Source organism: Nannobrachium achirus (genome assembly GCF_963921795.1).
Source record: "Nannobrachium achirus genome assembly, chromosome: 4".
Lineage (NCBI taxonomy): Eukaryota > Metazoa > Chordata > Actinopteri > Myctophiformes > Myctophidae > Nannobrachium > Nannobrachium achirus.
Window position 1 is genome coordinate 33,987,558 of NC_137813.1, and position 20,911 is coordinate 34,008,468.

Sequence of the window (20,911 nt, forward strand, 5' to 3'; positions counted from 1 at the left end):
GATCGCAGGCAGTGCTCTCTTTGACGTTACTGACGTCAAAGATTGGTCCATTTTGTTCCAAAAATGTGTTGTGCAAAAGTTGACCCGCTGGTGGCGCTATAACAGGCCAATGTAAGAAGGGTGGTATCTGTTCCTTGACCTATTGGGAATGTGCTTACAAGATTTCACGCACATTGCAGGCTGTGTTCATGATTTGAGGTGTTTTTGGCTTTGGCCACTTTTTCGCTGCTTGCAGCTATATTTATTATTATTATTATTTTTTTTTGTGTGTGTGCACTTCATAGGCATATTAGATAAAGGTCCTTAGATTGTGTGTAGAATGTTTCATGCAAATTGCAAAAAAAAAACGGGTTTAAGCGTTTCACAAACTGCTCAAAATTATATAGCGCCCCCCTTTGGCCAATTGGAGTAAGATTGGTTTTAGTGATATTTGGACTAACACTCTACATCTTTGCCAAATGCCATGAACATGTTACTTTGCATGTATGATTTAGAGGCAGAAGAATAATTTGCATAAAACTGCAATATTCATTGAATTATTAAAAAAGCATGTTTCAATTTAAAAAAAGAAATCCGATCTGACAGATCTTTAGATATTGGTCCAAAGTTCATGTAAAAAAAGTTTTGTGGACGTGACGCGAAAATTCCAGAATAAAAGCGGGTTTAAGCGTTTTACAAACTGCTCAAAATGGCGGAAAATATAAGGGCGGAGCTTACTTAACAAAGACACAGATGTCTTCCGCTTGAGTCAAAGCACGCGTGTAAGCAAGTTGCATGTCTTCAAACGAAACGAGTCATGTCATATGCCCGTTTGAAGTTTGAATTTTCAAACGCTTTGTATAGCGCCCCCCTTTGGCCGATTGGAATAAAATTGGTTTCAGTGATACTTTGACTAACCCTCTACATCTTTGCCAAATGCCATGAACGTGTAACTTTGCATGCATGATTTAGAGGCAGAAGAATAATTTGCATAAAACCGCAATATTTATTGAATTATTAAAAAATAATGTTTCACTTTAAAAGAAATCCGACCAGACAGTTTGACCGTATTGGTCCAAAGTTCCTGTGAAAAAAGTTTTGTGCGCGTCACACAAAAATCCCAGGAGGAGATAGATTTTGACTGTTTTTCATATAATTCCAAATTTTGGGGGATCTAAAGGTCAGAGGTCAAAAGTCAGAGCGTAAAAGTTGTTCGGCATGAGGAGACACATACGTGTATACAGGTTTCATGGCTGTACTTATAACAGAGCATGAGCTCTACCTGTTCAAAGTTCGCACTTTTGAAGGCTTCCTACAGCGCCCCCCTTTGGCCGATTGGAATAAAATTGGTTTCAGTGATACTTTGACTAACCCTCTACATCTTTGCCAAATGCCATGAACGTGTAACTTTGCATGTATGATTTAGAGGCCGAAGAATAATTTGCATAAAACAGCAATATCGATTGAATTATTAAAAAATTATATTTCACTTTAAAAGAAATCCGACCAGACAGTTTGACCGTATTGGTCCAAAGTTCATGTGAAAAAGGTTTTGTGCATGTAACGCGAAGATCCCAGGAGGCGATAGATTTTTACTGTTTCTCATATAATTCCAAATTGTGGGAGATCTAAAGGTCAAAGGTCAAAAGTTAGAGCGTAAAAGTTGTTCGGCATGAGGAGACGCATACGTGTATACAGGTTTCATGGCTGTACCTCAAACACAGCATGAGCTATATCTGTTCAAAGTTCGCACTTTCGAAGGCTTCCTACAGCGCCACCATTTGGCCGATTGCTGTATAAAGTAATAGCACACGTCGCCACTGTAAGCTGAACACATTGATGTGTTTATTTTCATTTTCTCACTAAGTATGTAGGAGTAGAAAGGAACCGAAGTTTTGAGGAGAATCTTGATATGTATAGTACTAGAGGGTCGCGGCCCTTCGGGCCGCTCACATCTAGTTAAAAAAAAAAAAAAAAAAAAAAGTAATAAAAAAAAAAAAAGTTAAAAAAAAAAAAAAAAAAAAATTGGGGGGGAACTATTGTGGCGGAACTATTGTGCCGCAGCGCACGTTTCCGGTCGGACATATTTGACCGGCGGACTATTTTATACAGAGGCAAAATATGAGGGTAATAACGGATACAACTGTATACAGAGGTTTGGAAACGACATCTTGCAAAGGTGACATGGGTGTTTGAATTTTTGGAGCTGTGTGAAGCACAGGCTCCCTATACGTGGCCGTGTGGGTCTGTCTGTGTGTCTGTCTGTGTGTCTGTCTGTGTGTCTGTATGTAGCCTGAACTTCCTAAACTTCGGCACGCTACTAGTCCCACAGTTTTGCCACCAAACACTCGCGCCATATGTCAAATCGACCGGCTTACTCGGGAATCGTGGGCTAGTAACTTGCTAAGAGAAAGGTTCAATAGTTTAATTGATATTAATTTATTAGTGAATTAATTTTCCCCATTGACTTATAATGGGAATCGCAAAAACTCACATTCAATTATTTGTCTCTCGCAAACCATAGGGGCTAGAGTTTCAAGACTTGGAGAGGAGGTTCATAATGATTTCAAGGATTAAATAAAAAATAATTGTGTCATTTGGCCGCATGGTGGCGCCATAACACCCCACTTTACGTTTTGGCCTGTAACTCTTGAACCGTAGGTCGGAAAATTAAAAATATTTTTTCCCTGGATTCCTTGGGTCATGACGCATCTCCCCATATAGGCCACGCCCATTTGCGCCATGATAGATTTTCCGCCATCTTGAATTTTCTCCAAAACACACTTTTTGCTCCTTTTCCTACATATTTTCTTCAAATGTCACAAAAATCGGTACACATGATCCACACACACACACACACACACACACACACACACACACACACACACACACACACACACACACACACAGCTCCACTTCACACGGGTGTGATTTTTAAGCTATATTTAGTACATATGTAGTACATCTTGGCCAAGTGGTTTGGTATTTAAGTTAGCGATACATGACCCGGAAGTAGATCACTTACTCTTTTGTAATATAAAGATAGTATAGTATAGAAATAAATAATGACAACATCTAGAGTGTGCTCGCCTTACAGGCGAGCCCACAATAACTGATACACACATGAAATGTGCATGGGATTTTGTTTCAGTACAATGCTAAAAACACAAACTTCTGAGTATGTCTGTTTACTCTTTTTATACAGTATGTAGCTAGTATACCAATAAAGTTAGACGATTGCCGATCGGGTCTTTCACACTCATATTGGATTGGTTCTGATGTTGCCCAGGACGTTTGCTTGACATTCTGCGGGGGCAGGGCCAGCGAGGTCTACAGGCCTTCATGGAGTCATTGGAGTTCTACCACCCAGAGCAGTACACTCACCTGACTGGAGAAAAACCCACACAACGCTGCTCCCTCATACTGGGTAGGCTTGGGCCTCCGTGCATGTGGGTTATGTTGGTTCATGGGACGATGCAAGGATGGTATTTTGGTCGGTGGGAAGTTCGGTGTATTGATAGATGAGGTGTGTGTGTGTGTGTGTGTGTGTGTGTGTGTGTGTGTGTGTGTGTGTGTGTGTGTGTGTGTGTGTGTGTGTGTGTGTGTGTGTGTGTGTGTGTGTGTGTGTGTGTGTGTGTGTGTGTGTGTGTGTGTGTGTGTGTGTGTGTGTGTGTGTGTGTGTGTGTGAAAATCTGATGCCAGTCCATGTAAAAAAAAACTCATAGTATTATCTAGTCTGGTGGCGAGCATAGAAAGAAATCTCTCAATCCACAGAATGAATTGAGAAGTGTTATGTCTGATTTTCACATGTCCTCCTCACAATAGAACGATAGGTATCATGTTAAGTATATTTAATAAATAACTCTAACTTAATACCTGATCTTATCTGATCCCAGATGAGGAGGGCCCTGAGGGTCTGACTCAGTTCCTGCTTCTGGAAGTGCGTAAGCTGAGAGAGCAGCTCAGGAACAGCCGTATGTGTGAGCGACGCCTTTCGCAGCGCTGTCGGGTGGCTGAGGACGAACGCAGTCGTGCCGAACGGAAAGCCCAGGAGTTTCGCCATGACCGCCTGCAGCTGGAGAGGTACGCCCCAATTATCTGGAACTAGGTTCCAGATAATGTTCCTCACATGATGTCACATCCATATATTCACTTATTCAGGCATGCATGCATAATATATACAGTACATAGTGTACACGCAATGAGGGCAAAGATGGTATAATAAGTGAGTTCAAATCTCGCTATGAACCAATTTTGTTTCATTTTCTCTTAGTTGTGATTGTAATGTGTGTTATGTCCATCTTGGCCAAGTTTTTGGACCACTGAGTTTCCTATATTGATGGAAAATAAAAGTCAATCCAATCAAATTGCACAAGATGATTTGATCAAAATCTTCAATAGTTTGTCTGTATTGAATCGTGTGTGATCAGGCTACGTCAGGACTGGGATTCTGGCAGTCGAGAGCTGGGCAAACTGAAGGATAGGCACCTGGAGCAGGCTGTGAAACATTCCAGGGCCCTTGAGGACCAGGGCAAGGCTGCTACCCGTGAGAGAGAGCTACTTAGACAGGTTAGTAGGAGAATGAGATGTGCTGTCTTTGACTGAAAGGTAATTATAAACAGAAAGTGTGCAGCTTGGGGTGAACTTTAGTGAGCTATAAACCTGAAGTAAAATTTTCTGGTTAAGTTGTACAGTGGCCAATAGAAGAAGTCTGGGATAGCTCCTAGGTGTGAATATGTTTAAACGTATGTGATGTAGGGCCTACATTGTTGGCCGTTGCTGGGAAGGAGGACATAGGCTTAAACTCAATATTCACAAGGCTAAAAAGGTTTAGACTGGTTAGTTTCACGTTTCTTGAAGTGCTCTGTGCAGAGACAACAAATGTTATTATTAGAAGGGTGGGAGGAAAGAGGTCTAGATGCAAGATATGGCAATCTCATGAGCACTTACTTTTAAAGGAAATAACATCAGTTAGCATGCAGCTGCCATAAAAGTGCTGATAGCAGGTTGACCCAGTTAGATTTTTTCTACTTTAAAAATCTGTCCCAACATGTAGAACAAAACGTAAGAGGCACTCTGTACTACAAGAGTACAGACCTATATACAGTATATCAAAATGGGGTTCCTTGGATTTAAACAGTTTGAGAACCCCTGGGTTATAATGTCCAAATAGAGAATCTACCGCCACCTGAAGAATTCCTTTATCCATGTTCAGGGTCAATAACACACAGCTGTTTCATTCAGTTTCTTTTCATATAAGAGACCTTGAGCCTTTGAAAGAGCTTGTTTATCTCCATTCGAAAGGGAGTCTGTCTTTCTCCAGATTTTCTTTTTGAACTTTTTATTGAACTAAATATCCCCTTTTTAAAACATTCAAGGCTGAGGCCAGCACAAAATGATCACCCCACGCATTTCTATTTGCACCTGTTACATTTGATTACCCACACACAGTTCTATCTCTATGCAGTTATACATCACAAATCTTGATTAACCTTTATAGCTGCATATATTTGCATAAGATGGTCAGTCAAAGATCCAGTTCTTAAATTAGCCATTGATTATGTTCTAGTCCAGTGGTTTTCAACCTGTGGGTCGGGACCCCCAGGGGGGTCTCTAAAAGATTTTTGGGGGTCTCCAGATGATTAACTTAATGTGAAACATAGTTTTTTCACTCAACAGTAAACAAACCAACAAAGAGTTTAAATGTATAGAGGGTAACATTTTTAAAGTGACAAATTGTCAAATATTAGAGGCAGAAATTGTGAAAATAGCCGATCTACATGCTCACAACGCCTCGTGTTGTGAGGCGTTGTGAGCATGTAGATCGGCTATTTTCACAATAGAACCGTGTTCTACAAAATGTAATGCCTCAACTCTTAGTGCTCGTCAGGGTGGGGGGGTCCCCAGTTAAAATATGATCATTTTGGGGGTCGCGGCCTGAAAAGGTTGAGAACCACTGTTCTAGTCCACCATCAAATGAAAATAAATAAATAATAATAATAAAGAAAACGTGCTGAACACTGATATTGGATATATAGTACCTTATTTGTCTGTTAAAAACATATCCCTCTAAACCAAGGAAACACTAACAGCAATGAGGCTCTGCCATTCCAATCACAGATAGAAGAGCTGAAGGCCAGACTAATGGAGGCAGAGAAACAGACTCCCAGCGCTGCAGCCAACACCCTGTCACTCAAAAGGACCAGTGTGGTTTCCAACAGTGTTAGTGCTGCTCCACCTCCATTACCAGAAAAGCCGCTGCACCGTATTGATATACACAAGGCTGGGAATACTGGAGCTCAGGTGAGAATTTAAAGGAACACTGTCACACTACTGAAATGCATTTCAGTTCATTGTTCATGATTATCATAGCACCGGTAGAAATAGAGAAGCCACTTGGGAATGAGAAGGTTCCCAGTTTGATCCCCAGCTACCCCTTGGTTAGTGTCGTAGTGTCCTTGAGTAAGACACTTAACCCCTACAGTAACTGCCTCTGATGAGAAGGTTGATTCCTTTCACACCATCGGTTTGTGAATATTAAGTGTGTGAATGGGTGAATGTAATGTAGATTGTAAATCGCATTGGATAAAGCTGCTATATAAATGCAGTCTTGAAGTCCACAAAGTTTCGTTTTTTGATTATAGTGTGCCACGGTGCCAGCGCACTTGGCTGGTCCCTGCAAATGTAGTTGGCTGACATAAAAAGGCATATACTGTAAATCAAGATAACCACAGAATATCCAAGAAAGAAGGACCTGGCTGTTTGCCCTTTTCTCAAGGGTTTCTATGCACTGGCTGGGTTGCACCTGCACATTGTTGAGCATTGCTCATGCTTACTCTGTCCGCTTAGTCACACTGCATAACAGTGTCTGCGAAATGCCTAAATGTAAATAGTAAAATGAGCAGAAGAAAAGGATCAACCTAACTCATTTATAGTGTACCCGGATGTGCAGGTGTAATCAAAATTACATTGAACAAGTGCCCCTGCCAATATTTCAAAGAGCACTTCTATCTATAAAAGTGCATATTCTATCTTGAAACCTTTTGGTTGACCTTTGAGATAACGTTTATGGATTGCAGTGTCTGTGAAGTAAAATGAAGGGCTATGATATGAGCATTAAATGTGAGTTCTTCACTCCTGTATAACTGCCTGTGGCCTTGAAGTCATCTGAGTATAAGCAAAATACTCCACTCCACTCCGCTAAATATTTAGTGCAATTGCAATTAGCTACCGGTATTATGCTCTGTTACTGTACAGTATGTTGTCCTCATGTTCTAATATGAATATCCCTATTGGAGAATGTTGTACTGTATGTTTTTCATTATAAAGATATTCATATATAGATATAACATTTGCCCATGTATGGAGAATAATATTTCCGTTCTATTTTTATGTTAGGCGCTGATGGATATTTTACGGCAGGATCGTAGGGAGGCAGGGGAGCAGAGGCAAGAGCTGTGTAACACAATCACTAAACTACAGGAGGAGCTAGAGAGCTCTGAAGATCAAAGGGACAAGGTGAGACCCATGGGTGAGACATCCATCCATGTAATGTCTGTTGTTGTCATTCAGCCTCTCAAAACCATATCAGTGTGTATGGTGGATGTCAGGGCCAACCTGAACATTACCAATCCCCCATAACATGTATTCTTTTCTTTTTCGTATTGTTGGGAGAAAAAGAAAAAGAAAAAAAAGAAAGATATATATATATATATATATATATATATATATATATATATATATATATATATATATATATATATATATATGTATTTATTTTTATTTTATATATTTTTTTAAATATTTGATGTATATATCTTCGCAGATGAGTAAGCCTGGCTATGCGAGGTTATTGCCAAAGAGTGTGTACACCGTTCATCCCACATTAGTCATTAGTTGTATTTATTTATTGCTCTACAAAATCAAATGTTTGAAATTCGCTCCCTTTGACCGGAGGTTGTCACCCCTGTGAAATGTTATGTTGTATAGCTGGAGTCCCAGTTTGAGCAACTGCAGCTGAAGGTGAGGACCCTTCAACTGGACTGGGAGACAGAGCAGAAGAGAAGTGTGTCCTACTTCAACCAGATCATGGAGCTGGAGAAGGAGAGGGACCAGGTCAGTGGGTGGGGAGTTGGTGTTGAATTTGACTCTCGCAGCTCTGAACCTTTGAGCTCAACCCTTTCCACCTCTCCTCCAGGCTCTGCGTAGTCGGGACAGCTTGCAGCTGGAGTACACGGACTGTCTTCTGGACAAGAATCGGTTGCGTAAGCGCATCGCAGAGCTGCAGGCCAACCTTGAGCATCAGCAGAGAGAGCTGGAGAGAGAGCGAGAGAGGAGCCAGGAGCAAAGAGAGCAGAGCAGCCAACTGCACTGTGTGAGTACAGGGTAGATGTACTGTACATACGGTACGTACGTACCTATGTATGTACGTGTGTGCATGCGTGTGTGTGTGTGTGTCTGTCTGTCATACACGCAAATAGTCTGCAAAAGTGATGCAAACTCTGTATCACTGCTATTGTTCTTATAATTACCGTTCTGACATTACAAGTCTGGACAGCGCACATATAGATATAATAATGGGTTTATTGATGGTTAAGAAAATGTAAATGGCATGGTTTTGACAGACTATGGTACATCTGATTTTATGAGTTGTTACTGCATTTGTGTGCATAGACTTCAATTAGGAATAATTTAATCTCTCAAATGGTACATAAAGGAAAGGAAAGTTTATTTGTATAGCACATTTCAGCAACGTGGAAATTCATCGTGCTCTACATAAAACATTAAGCAAAGGAAAAAAATACATTCGAATTCAGTAAAAAGGAGAGACAAAACAGAAAACGGAGCAAAAACTAAAAGAAAAGAAAAGAAAAAATGAAAAATGAGAGAGTAAAATCACAGTGCAGAAGAATAATTTAAAAAGAAGTTCCAGGCAGACCTGCAGTTTTCAGATCTAAATAGGTGGACACACTGAACAGCAGCACGAGAGCAGCGTGATAGTGAATTGAGGTTGAGTGAGTACACCATAGAATTGGGTCAGAGGGGTGAATAACGGAACTCACATTGCACATTTAAAACATTTGACCATAAAACATATTTTTATGCTCCCTTTGATTGTCTCTTATATTCTCTATATCCTTTCCTGGTCTCAGTCTCACCTGTCCCTGTGCAGTGAAGATCAGTGCTATGGTCCCTGCTGTTCCCTAGGCCTGGAACTGACCCCACAGTCCAATGGCACTCACCCACTGCTACGTGCTAAGGTCTGCGTTCAAGCATGAAATTGATATTCACACTAATATGCCTGTTCACAGCAACTGAAGATTAGCAATAGCATCACAACTTTGTTGAATAATGATTTAATCATTTTGTTTGTAAGTAGTCATCATGTAACAATAGATAATGTGAATGTTATCTCTTACTTAACATCAGCACTCATGGATAATGTACAGCATTATTTTTCTTTTAGTGGGAGAAATATGTGAAAAAGGTGTTCACTTCCGGCAGAAAGCGTGAAAATTTGCACCTAGGGGTATTTTTGTGCACTGAATTCAAAAATTGACGGTCCCAAGCACTTTTCTCAAATTCACTTTTCTCAAATTCACTTACCTTAGGGTTAGGAAAAAAAGACCCCCCAAAAATCTTCTTTAAGTAGCATGTGAGGGGTCTATCTAGGGGGGTTTCATGATTCTGAATCCATTCCAAGCATTTGTTTTGCACAAAAACATTCCTTGGGCAAGAAATGGACCCCACAAAAGTATGGTTTAGTGATGAGTCATCACTTTTCACAGTTGTGTAGGGTCCATTTCTTGCCCAAGGAATGTTTTTCGTGCAAAACAAATGCTTGCAATGGATTCATAATCATGAAAACCCCATAGATAGACCCCTCACATGCTATTTAAAGAAGATTTTTGGGGGGTCTTTTTTCCCTAGTATGGTAAGTGAATTAGAGCCACCAGATCCCATGGGAAAAGTGCTTGGGACCGTCAATTTTTGAATTTGGCGCACAAAAATACCCATAGGTGCAAATTTTCACGCTTTCTGCTGGAAGTGAACACATTAGCCTATTTTTGTTACATATTTCTTCCACTATTTGTCATAATGTGTAATCCTGTTCTGTTCATGCACAGTAACCCTTACCTTGTATGGAGAGGGATCTGCAGGGCTCAGCTCTGATAAAGGAACATTTTTGTGCTAGTGATGGACCTTGTTGTTTTGGAGTTGTAGGAGTTGTTGTCAAAGATTAGGCTTATGTAACTATGGTGTGACATGCTGATACATGTACTATAATGCCTGCTGAAATTCTTCCTGTGCTTGTCTTTTCTGTGACACAGTCGCCCTCTAGAGGTCAAGCCACTGCAAACTCTGTAGGTAAGCTTAGTAATTATCTCACAGTTGGGATACCTGAACAACAGGTATAATATCTGTAATATCTGTACTTTTAATTTGATATTGTTTATCATTTCACAGGTTCCCCTTTCAACTCAGAGGAGAATCTTCTGTCATCAGTGAGTTTTTCAGCTCACCTCTACAACACAAGAACACTTTAGCACTCGGATGTGAACATACAGGTGTAATCTATTTGATTCATAAGGAACCTTCACTTCTTTGAATGTATCTTTACCTGTGTGCCTTCAGACAGAGGACAATGAAAAGGAAATAAACAGGCTTTCTACATTCCCCTTCCCTCCTTGCATGAATTCCATCAACCGACGATTCACCACAGAGTGAGTTTACTTAGCCCAACATCACCCTTTCCCAGAAAAGTATGTAATCTGTGTCAAACACATAACCTCTATTTATTTTATTTTATTTAAAGGTTTGACTTGGACTCATGGGGCAGTGATGAAAACATTACAGGTGAGTTTGATCCTGTCATGTATTTTACAGGCTTATTATGGTACGGACCAATTCACAAAACTCTCATCCATGTCAAACCTTCAAATGGAGGAAATGGATAAAATGTCTTTAAAGAAACATATTATTTTAAATAACAAATGGAGCAATTGGACCAAATGTTGTCCTAAACTCAGGTCAGATACAGTAGACTTAATATGTATATACAGTGTGAGTATAATATGCATTGCATCACAGTATATATACAGTATATGCACCAAATGTCTGAACCTGCGGTTCCTCTCGTACTGAGCGGGATTACTATTGCAACAACACATTATCAGTAGGGTAAAACTAACCTGTCTCACGACGGTCTAAACCCAGCTCATGTTCCATATTAGTGTGTGTGTTTGTTTGTGTGTGTGTTTATACATTATACTGCTACACACACACACACACACACACACACACACACACACACACACACACACACACACACACACACACACAGTATATAAAACATATTTTTGTCATTTTCTTTAAGGTGTTTGGCCTACATGTGGCCTACATCTTTGTACAAAGCGCTCAAAGTTTGTTGTACGCCCAGGGTCACATTGGCCAAGCTTCGCGGGATGCTTAATGAAATGTACTCATAAATAGCATCACTCACTTCACACTAGGTGTGATCTTTTAAATACACTTGACCTGTTTCCACGCCATCTAGGAAATGTCTTTTCTAACATTATTTGTTGTGTTTCAGGTGAACAGGGTGAGAGTGAGCAGGGTGAGAGTGAGCCTTCTTTGTGGGATTCTTGGAGCTCACTGAACTCTCATCTCTTCCCCCCTGATCTAGTCAACCTGCCCCCAGTCCCTCCACACAAACCTAAGACAAATATTCTTGGGTAAGCCAATGACTGCTATCGAAAAGGCAACTACCCTGGATAAGCACAATGGAAACAGGTCCCCTGGACCTCCTTTTTTTGTGTTATCCTTTTAGCCTAAATGTCTGACTGTACCTCTTGCTGTTTACATTTCTCTCTAATAAAGTATTGAATCAATCATTCAATCAATCAATCAGTTTAGGGCTTAGGGTCTAAGCCCTAGATTGATTGAGTGTGACACTAGAGGAAGAAGGGTCATTTCAGTACAACAAATTCCATGGCACCAAGCCAGTGGTATTCAAGATTCAGTATGTTGTTTCGGACTAACAGTTGATGGAGTGACCGACTGCCCTACATCACCATCCTTAGAGCCCTGCTGCTAGCGGGGCTAAAGCACTACAGTCTCATTGTCCTGGCTTAACACTTTGGAGACTATCAATTCTACTTCTTTTTCACCCGTTGCCAATAATTATGTGCTCAAAGGACTTTATACAGTTTCTTTGTTCTGCATACTACTGAAATGCAACTTGCTACATTTATTTGCACCTATTAAACCAAAATATGTTTCTTGTCCCTGTCCTCATCTTCCACATTTCTTTCAGGGTGGAAACCCCCTCTCCACCATCAAGCCCAACCACCAAACTGAAACCAGGAAGATCCAATCTAGCTGATGGTATCACAATTGTCGGGGGCAACCAGACTGGGATCTTTGTCAGCAGTGTGAGAGCTGGCTCACCTGCTGAGAACTGTGGACTGAAAGAGGGTAGTGAGCTACTGGAGGTGTGTTCAAATGTGTGAATTGTGTACATTTAGACTGACTGTTGCATGTGTGCTTGTGTATGCATTAAGAACTGGTAATTGCCCAATTTGAGCACAGACCACTTAATCTCAATACGGCAGGATGGTTGTGTTGCCCTGCCCATCAACCCTGCATTCTGCTCTTGGTTTCCGGTCTCTCTATAGTGTAGACTGTAGAGCCTACACTGTCCTGTTTACTTATTGCACAAATTCCTGTGAAGATCTTTGGATCATCAAACACAATTCAAGTGCGCGGGGGAATCTGTTTCCATTCTCCAAGTCCCTCTTTGTGTTTCTCTCAACTCTGCCCAGCTGGAGCGGGTGCTGTTTGGTGGGGGCAGTGTACTGCTGGAACAGTGCACTGGAGAGGTGGCCCATTTTTCTCTACAGTGGTGGACTGAACCTTCATCCCTCAAGCACAAGACCAATATAGAGGGTGAGCTTCATCTTACCTTGATTTTTATATTCACTCTAGAATTAGCAGGCTTATTTCACTGCTATAGTAGCCGAGGTTGCAATGAGAACTTGTGCCATACATAAATGAGTAAACTATAGCCTGTCATTTGGAAGGATTCTATGTCCTTAGCTTGTCTTGCTTGGCAAGTTTTATGTGAAGTATTAAGACAAAGATACTTTCAATTAAAGCTACACTAGGTCACTTTCTTTTTTTAAACTGAAAATGGTAGATTGATATATATTTGGTCTCCCTGCTCTTCTGTTTTGTGTCTTCTGTTAAAACTAATGTGGACATAAAAAACAAATGTGTCATTATACAGTATATTACCTGATATATTTTAAAACATCTTTTCAGCTAAGCTAAGCTCCCATGTTCTTGTCCTCAGCCTACTCCAAATTATGCTCTCAGCTCTCCTCGTCTAATTTCCTGGGAGCCGACTCCTTCTATGTGCGTGTCAATCTGGACATGGATCCCCATGGCGATCCACCCTGCTTTGGGGCACGCTGTGATGACATCTTACACGTGACGGACACACGTTACAACGGAAGGTACCAGTGGCGCTGTTCCCTGGTGGAGCCGCGCACAGCCAAGCCCCTGCAGGCGGGGGCCATGCCCAACTACAACAGGTGCAGTACACAATGACGTGGTTCAGTACAGCATGTCTTAGTACTGTTTTGTTTAAGTCAGTGATTCTTAATCCTTAACCCTAGGCTTCTGACCTACACTTGACCTAGAACCTAGGCCTTACCATAAGCCAAAGCCTACTCCTACAGTATATCATGGATACTTTGGCTATGATGTCAAATACCTCCATTATAACCTATTGAAATGATGGTTAGCGAGGAGGATTTGTTATTGTTTTTATGGGTGTATGTATGTCAACTAAAACTAGACCAACAGGTTACAACACAGAAACACCTCCAGCCATAAACTTATGTATAGTGCAGCTTCACCACTTTCTGATTTGTGTGGCTTTGTTCACAAATTGCACACATACTGTAGTAATTTACTATCCATCGCTAAAGATTGGACAAGTTGGCCATTCTGTTATTAGACGCTTGTATGGTTATTTCCCACTGGCTGCAGCCATGGCTATGACGACCATGGTAAAATTCCCATCCCTCATTCAAATGAATAAATCAAAGGTTCATGCATTGCAATATAATGGTATGTCGATTGTGAGAGCACAATATCAATTTGGATTATTCTTGATCTATTTTAGAGCCCAGCAGTTGTTACTAGTGAGATTAAGAACCATGGCCTTGGAGCAGAAAAACTTTAAAAGGAAGATGGTAAGTCTAATGCCAACTATATCTCATATTAGCTTTATCATCATGATAATTGTCATTGACTACTTGTAATAACTGTGGTCATTATGTAATCAAGGCTCTTAAAACTGTTAACCATTCATGTTTCTCCATTCCTACATGTAGCTGTCAAAGAAAGTGCCTGGGCGTATACGATTGGTCAAAGCTGTGGCTCCTAGCTGTCGAGGGATTGGTTCATCGTCGCAGGTCTTGTACACACTTAGCCACCGTAAGCTCTGCCCATAATATTATCATGATTAAACAAACCAAGTTTGAAGTGAGTGGTGGTGTGTGTGTGTGTGTGTGTGTGTGCATGTGTGCATGCATGCGTGCATGTGTGTGTGTGTGTGTGCGTGCGTGCGTGCGTGCGTGCGTGCGTGAGAGACGCAACAGCACCACTTGATCACCAGCGGTATTGCAGCTCAGTGTATGTGTGTGTGTGTGTGTGTTAAGGCCAATCATAGTCCAAGGTGATGGCTCATCACCCCACCCTGGTGTAGTTTTCTAGCTCTCACCCAAATAGCTCTTCACCTGTTTAGGTGATAGCTAGAAAACTGCACCAGGGTGGGGTGATGAGCTATCACCTTGGACTATGATAAGGCCTTGACACAAGTGCCACTTGGTCACCAGCGGTATTGCAGCTCATGATACAGAGGGACATAGTGACACAGGGACAAAGTCACTCTGAGGAGCGGCTGACCACTGCTCAAGAACTAGATGCTAAACATTGTACCATGTGATATCTATTTATGTGATACAGATAAAGATATTTTGTATATGTGGCTGTGGGTTCATGCATGTGTGTACAGTAGCCTATATACTGTACTGTATGTCAGCATCTGTCTTTCTTCCTAGGTCATGAGGAGCACTTAATTCCTTACAGTATGGTCCAACCAGTTCAAGTTCAGTCTAAGAGGCCGGTCATCTTTTCTCCCTCATTGCTTTCCCGTGGGCTCATAGAGAGACTGCTGCAGCCTGCAGAGTCTGGGCTGGACTTCAACACATGCCCACCAGGTACACACACACACACACACACACACACACACACACACACACACACACACACACACACACACACACACACACACACACATCTCCATATAATAAATGTGTTTAAAAGGGTCAAGGACTGACAGATGTGTGTGTGCTATTCCTATCGGATCTGAGGAGAGGAGGGGGAGGAGCTTGTGCAAGGATGCGCTGTGATTGGCCAGTAGCCAAACGCTCTCAGCAAAACATTATTTACTATTCTGTCCCTATCAGGACACAACTCGAACGGCGAATCAGCTCAAGAGACTGTCACAACGTTCAGCACTGCAACTCGCTTGCTTTAGCTCGCTCGGTGTGGCTCTCGTGGCTCAAGACGGCACGCATCCGTTGCGGTCTAAAGCAGCGAGAGAGGCACTTCTGCGTTGGGCGTGGCTCAGATCCGGTAGGAAAGACGTACTCGCCTGACAGAGATAGAGATCTCCATATAGGGGCATATCAGTCAGATCGGTGGTGCGATATAGGTACGAAGCGCATATCGGCCCGAACCTCTAGTCACTAGAGGTTCTAATCAGCGTATAATACAATAGAGTCTAGTGTATATATGCTGACTACAACATACTGTAAAAACCTTTTTCTGCAACTAAAGTATTTTTTTTGCACTGATTGTGTTTTGCAGAGCCCATCCAGGCCTCAGAACAACATGATAAGGGGGTTTTCCTGTTACACTCTTCCACTCCAGAGCAGGCTTTGGGGGTACGGCTTCAGACAATACAAGATGTCTTCAGTCAGGTAACGGCCATAAGAGACATTAAAGGGGATTTTGTTTTATCGGTGCTTATTAGTCCTTTATGTTCCCTGAGGAACATAGGCCATTGATGAAACTCCTCCATCCTCTTCGGTCTTGTGCCCTCCGCTTGTTGCCATGACAGCCCTTGCGCCTTTATCTCCTGTTCTGTGGTTCTTCTCCAGGTGTCCTGTTCTGTGGTTCTTCTTGTGCCGGTGAACTGCTTTACAAAAATATAGCTTTTTTTCTTTCACTTAATCTGTTTGGCTGGCCCGGTCAGAATATAACTTGCAATAAAAAATAGCGAGGAGGCAAATATTTGTAATTTTGTATACATGTGTATATAGTTATCCTGTTGTTCCTATTTCTGTATTTTCTTTCATCTTGCAGGTGGCAATATTGTTGCGTGCATGTGCACACACAGGTTCACATAATTATGCACACGCACCTCAATAGCATTTTTGTCTCCACTAGTTCGCATATATCTCCTTTAATAACTAACATTATGGTGTTTTATGTGGTGTTTGTTTTTTTCACGCTTAATTCCTCAAATTATTCCAAGTTAGTATGTTAAAGTCTTACAACAGAACAAATATTGACGTTTTTTTTTTAGAATTTTGGGAATCAGAGCTCTTGGAATGTGGGTCTACAAGATGCAAAATAATTGAATATATGATTCTAACAATAGAGATGACTACCGGTACTAAGATCAACAAAATAATCTCAGGGTCATTAAGTTAAAGCTCAAACTAGTTTCTCTTGCTGTACGAAACATCACTTCCCTGTCATTTCCATTCTGTGGATTGCTACAATGGAACTTATGGTAGACATTAAATTAGGGACGAAAGTTCTGTTTACAAGCACAAAGCAAGGCTGAACTGAAGTGATGTGTTCTAACTATTTCTCCTTTGCTCCATGTAATACCGGGGCCAGATTCACTATGCTGCAAGTGCACACTTTCTGGAAAACCCATTGGCTACGCAAGTTGAGACTTGACATGAGATTTGATCATAGCCTCCGCTCACGTCCAAACTCATAAATGCCGAGCATTACTTTACAATCATCCATTCACTCACACGCACACGTACACACACACACACACACACACACACACACACACACACACACACACACACACACACACACACACACACACGCGCAGTTAAGGGCTCTGAGTCCTGTTCAAAACAAGTTGATATGCAGCAAGGAGCGAGGAGCCTGGGATCAACCTCTCAATTCCAAGATGGCCACCTCAGTGTACACAGTACATTATTACACTATAACTATGTTTTTCTACCCTTTGACCTCAATGTCTCTGAATGTCTCTCTCTCTTTCAGGATAAACACTGTCTGTTGGAACTGGGGCTGGCCAGTGTGGAGGGTCTTCTGAGACAGGGAGTTTACCCCATCGTCATCCATATCCGACCTAAGAGCAAAAAGCACAAAAAACTGAGGTAGAGATCCATCTGTGACATTTTTCCCGTGTTGAAACAAATTATATGTAGCACATTACAATTATGATTATATTAATGTCAAATGTGATTATTAGCTTATGAGCCTTAGAAAAAATATACTTTTGAAATGAATAAATAGTAACAACCCATTTCAACCTATCTTTATATACAGTAATATAGGTCCTCACTAATGCTTTATTATAATATGGTACCATTTTATCATGAGCATTAACGAGGACCAACTAGAAAACCTCCGTGGGTCGTGGGTTGTGCCGCCGGGACCCGAGAATAATGCTGTGACCCAAGGAACACGTTGGGAGGAATAATGTTGGAGGCCATGCGAAGTGCTATTCAAATTAGTGCTGATCGGATCCTGCGTTCCTGATATATGGTGTCTTGTTTTTAAGAAAAAGGCTCCTCCCACACATTTTCAAGCCAATTACATTGTCACGTCGCCCCTGAGATCACTTGTATTTCATTTTGAGAGGATTGATTCCCCCGAAAATCCGATTTTTCCATCGAACGGTTACAATTTGCTTAATTGTGGCACCCCCTATGGGTCAATGTGGAAATGCTTTGGGGGATTAGTTGAGTACATGACCCTCGACATGTGACTCAAATTTGGTGTTGACTGGACATTTTGTACGTGATTTTTGGCAGTTTTTGTTAAATATACCCCTCCTACTAACTTAGGAAGCCTATTACAGACAAACGGCATGGACTATCAAAACTTGTCTTGAATATGTTTATCGCATGGGTCCAGAGATCATGTGTACCATTTTTGTGAGATTTGGAGAAAATGTGTAGGAAAAGGAGCAAAAAGTGTGTTTTGAAGAAAATTCAAAATGGCAGAAACTCTATACTGATGCAAATGGGCATGGCCTATATGGGGAGATGCATCACCACCCAAGGAATCCAGGAGGTAAAAAAATACATTCCGACCTACGGTTCAAGAGTTATAGGCCGAAATGTAAAGTGGGCTGTTATAGCGACACCATGAGGCCGATTGATGTAATTATTTTTTACTCAATTCTTGTAATTATTATGAACCTCCCCTCCAAGTTTTGAAACTGTAGCCCTTATGGTTTTGAGAGAAAAAAAATACTTTTGAATGTGAGTTTTTGTATTTTCCCAAGTCAATGGGGGAAATTAATTCTTTAATAAATTAATATCAATTAAACTATACAACTTTGCGTGCCACAAAAACTGTGTGAGGAGTAGCGCGCCAAACTTTTGGGGGTTACTCTATAATAAAGTTGGACAAGTACTATAGTGTGTTGCCCTGTTGACCACACAACACACGAAGATAGGTTGAAAATGGGTGAAGTCGTCCTTTAACCTGCTTTTTTTATTTGACCTGTTTACTGTTTTCAGGAAGTTCTTTCCACGGTGCTGGGAGGAGGGTGTGATGGAGGAGTTGTGCCAGGCTGAGGAGCTCCAGCTGGAGACGCTGCCTCTGCTCTACCACACCCTGGAGGCCAGTACATGGAGCTGCACGGAGGAGCTGCTGGCTGCCATACGCAGTGCAATATACAGCCAGCAGAGGGCGGTGGCCTGGGTCGAACTGGACAGGCTACAGTAGAATCTTCTGGGGTGGAGATGCTCGTTCTAAAAACAGAATCTTCAAACCAAACGTGTTTTTTTTATACAAAGCAATGGAAAACAATGCATTAAGGATCACATCTGATATTCTGCGCTGTCTTAAGTCATTTGGCAAAGGTTCTTCTTCTTTCTGCTGATTCCCATCAGGGTCGCCACAGCAGATCGTCAGTTTCCATCTGCGTCTTCCTCAATGACTTTTGTCACCTGCACGTCCTCTCTAACCGCCTCCATAAACCTAAAACCTCCTCTTTTGCCTTCCTCTTCTCCTCATACCTGGCAGTTCCATCTTCAGTATCCCTCCTTTTCACATGTCCAAACCATCTCAACCTCGTCTCTCTTGCTTTATCCTAAAACCTTCTAACCTGGGCTGACCCTCTAATTAGTCATTTACGATGATGTCCTTCCTTGTCACTCCTAATGAGAATCATAGCATCCTTAATTCTGCCACCTCCTGTCTTTTCATTTGGCAAAGGTAAACATGATAATTGCTGAGGTACTTTGGAATATACATGTATAACCAGTAAGACTCCCTAATCGGGAGATAAGCGACCGTTGGTCGCATATTTTTATTTCCGACAGCAGACACTGTATACGTGCGTTACAGGTAGAACACAGCACTGATAACATACATTACATAATACACATGACAACATACAGTTTACAGAGGCAAACAGTACATATAGTCACCAATCTATCCATACACACTTTGTTGTGTATACACCAGTCAATAAAGAGTCAATAGTTAATGACTATTAGGTACACAGCTATACAACTATAGTAGTACATCAGTCAATAAAGTGTCAATAGTGACTGCCTATCGTGTTGTAGTAGCTTAGCCTTTAACACGTGCAGCATGTTAAAGGGATAGTTCACCCCCAAAATGACTTTTACTCACCTCATGGAGACTTGAATTCATGGATATTTTTTTGTTTTTAAGCCACAGACTTTGTGTCCCCATACAGTATATAATTATGGAACAAAGCAGGCTCTTTGTGTCTCCATAGGGAACCACTGCTGGTCAGTGGTTCTTTGATTTGAACCTGGGTCTCCTGTGCAAGTGCTGAACATTTTTCCACTCTTATACATTTTTGTTTTCAATTAATTTAACAGTTTTTGTATTTGTGTACACTTAATGTTTTATTGCATTACTGTATGTAGACTTGTTAGTCAGTTTTATAGTTTTCCAGTTCCAATTGTATCTGTCTTTTTTATCTCTTAGAAATGTGACTTGTTTATCCTGTATCCTGGATGAGTTTTCTCTCCTGACAGAATAAAGTTGGTATCCCATTCCCAACCTGGCTTTTCTGTTTAAGAGCTGGAGAGACGAGGAGACCCTTGTTACTGAACAAACACGCTATATATAGAACTATTTAGCCCGCCTCTCACTCATTTTATCACACTAGCCCCCTTTAATTCAACTATTTGTAATTCCAAGAGTGCACAAATGTAATCAAATGGACAAGTGGTTCTCAAACTTTTTAGCTCGAGACCCAAAAGAGACCAGACATTTGCCCGGGACCCATACTAGTGAAAACAGCAGATCTACAAGCTCACAACGCGTCACTTTGTGCCAAGTTTTGAGCTTGTAGAACGGCTATTTTCACTACTTCTTTAGACATTTGTTTTCTGATTTATGACATTTAGATTTCTCTTATATTTATTATTGAAATTACTTAGAAAGATCATTGCATTTTTTTATTGATGAAAATCTTAGTTTTTTGGGGAATGTTTTTTGAAAATGTTTTGAAATAACAATAGTTAAAAACGAAATGTTGGAAACAAAAATTAAGGGACCCATAAAAATGTGTCTGTGACGCACAAATGGG

The 20,911-nt window shown here is 41.1% G+C and overlaps 1 protein-coding gene across 1 annotated transcript in view; it reads left to right on the top strand.

Annotated features, from left to right (window-relative positions):
- The window catches only part of LOC308282850 (caspase recruitment domain-containing protein 10), a gene marked incomplete at both ends in the record, with an annotated part of 43,800 nt that extends 24,735 nt beyond the window's left edge, over positions 1-19,065 (top strand). The window contains 22 exons of the mRNA XM_080723236.1: positions 3,269-3,406; positions 3,876-4,062; positions 4,410-4,552; positions 6,104-6,282; positions 7,378-7,497; positions 7,969-8,094; positions 8,177-8,353; positions 9,132-9,239; positions 10,311-10,347; positions 10,447-10,484; positions 10,615-10,703; positions 10,796-10,836; positions 11,573-11,714; positions 12,296-12,473; positions 12,804-12,927; positions 13,334-13,574; positions 14,171-14,240; positions 14,382-14,484; positions 15,111-15,269; positions 15,922-16,034; positions 17,368-17,483; positions 18,858-19,065. Coding sequence (XP_080579362.1) covers positions 3,269-3,406; positions 3,876-4,062; positions 4,410-4,552; positions 6,104-6,282; positions 7,378-7,497; positions 7,969-8,094; positions 8,177-8,353; positions 9,132-9,239; positions 10,311-10,347; positions 10,447-10,484; positions 10,615-10,703; positions 10,796-10,836; positions 11,573-11,714; positions 12,296-12,473; positions 12,804-12,927; positions 13,334-13,574; positions 14,171-14,240; positions 14,382-14,484; positions 15,111-15,269; positions 15,922-16,034; positions 17,368-17,483; positions 18,858-19,065 — 2,837 coding nt within the window. The remainder of the gene's footprint in view (positions 1-3,268; positions 3,407-3,875; positions 4,063-4,409; positions 4,553-6,103; positions 6,283-7,377; positions 7,498-7,968; positions 8,095-8,176; positions 8,354-9,131; positions 9,240-10,310; positions 10,348-10,446; positions 10,485-10,614; positions 10,704-10,795; positions 10,837-11,572; positions 11,715-12,295; positions 12,474-12,803; positions 12,928-13,333; positions 13,575-14,170; positions 14,241-14,381; positions 14,485-15,110; positions 15,270-15,921; positions 16,035-17,367; positions 17,484-18,857) is intronic.
- Between the last annotated feature and the right edge of the window lie 1,846 nt (positions 19,066-20,911).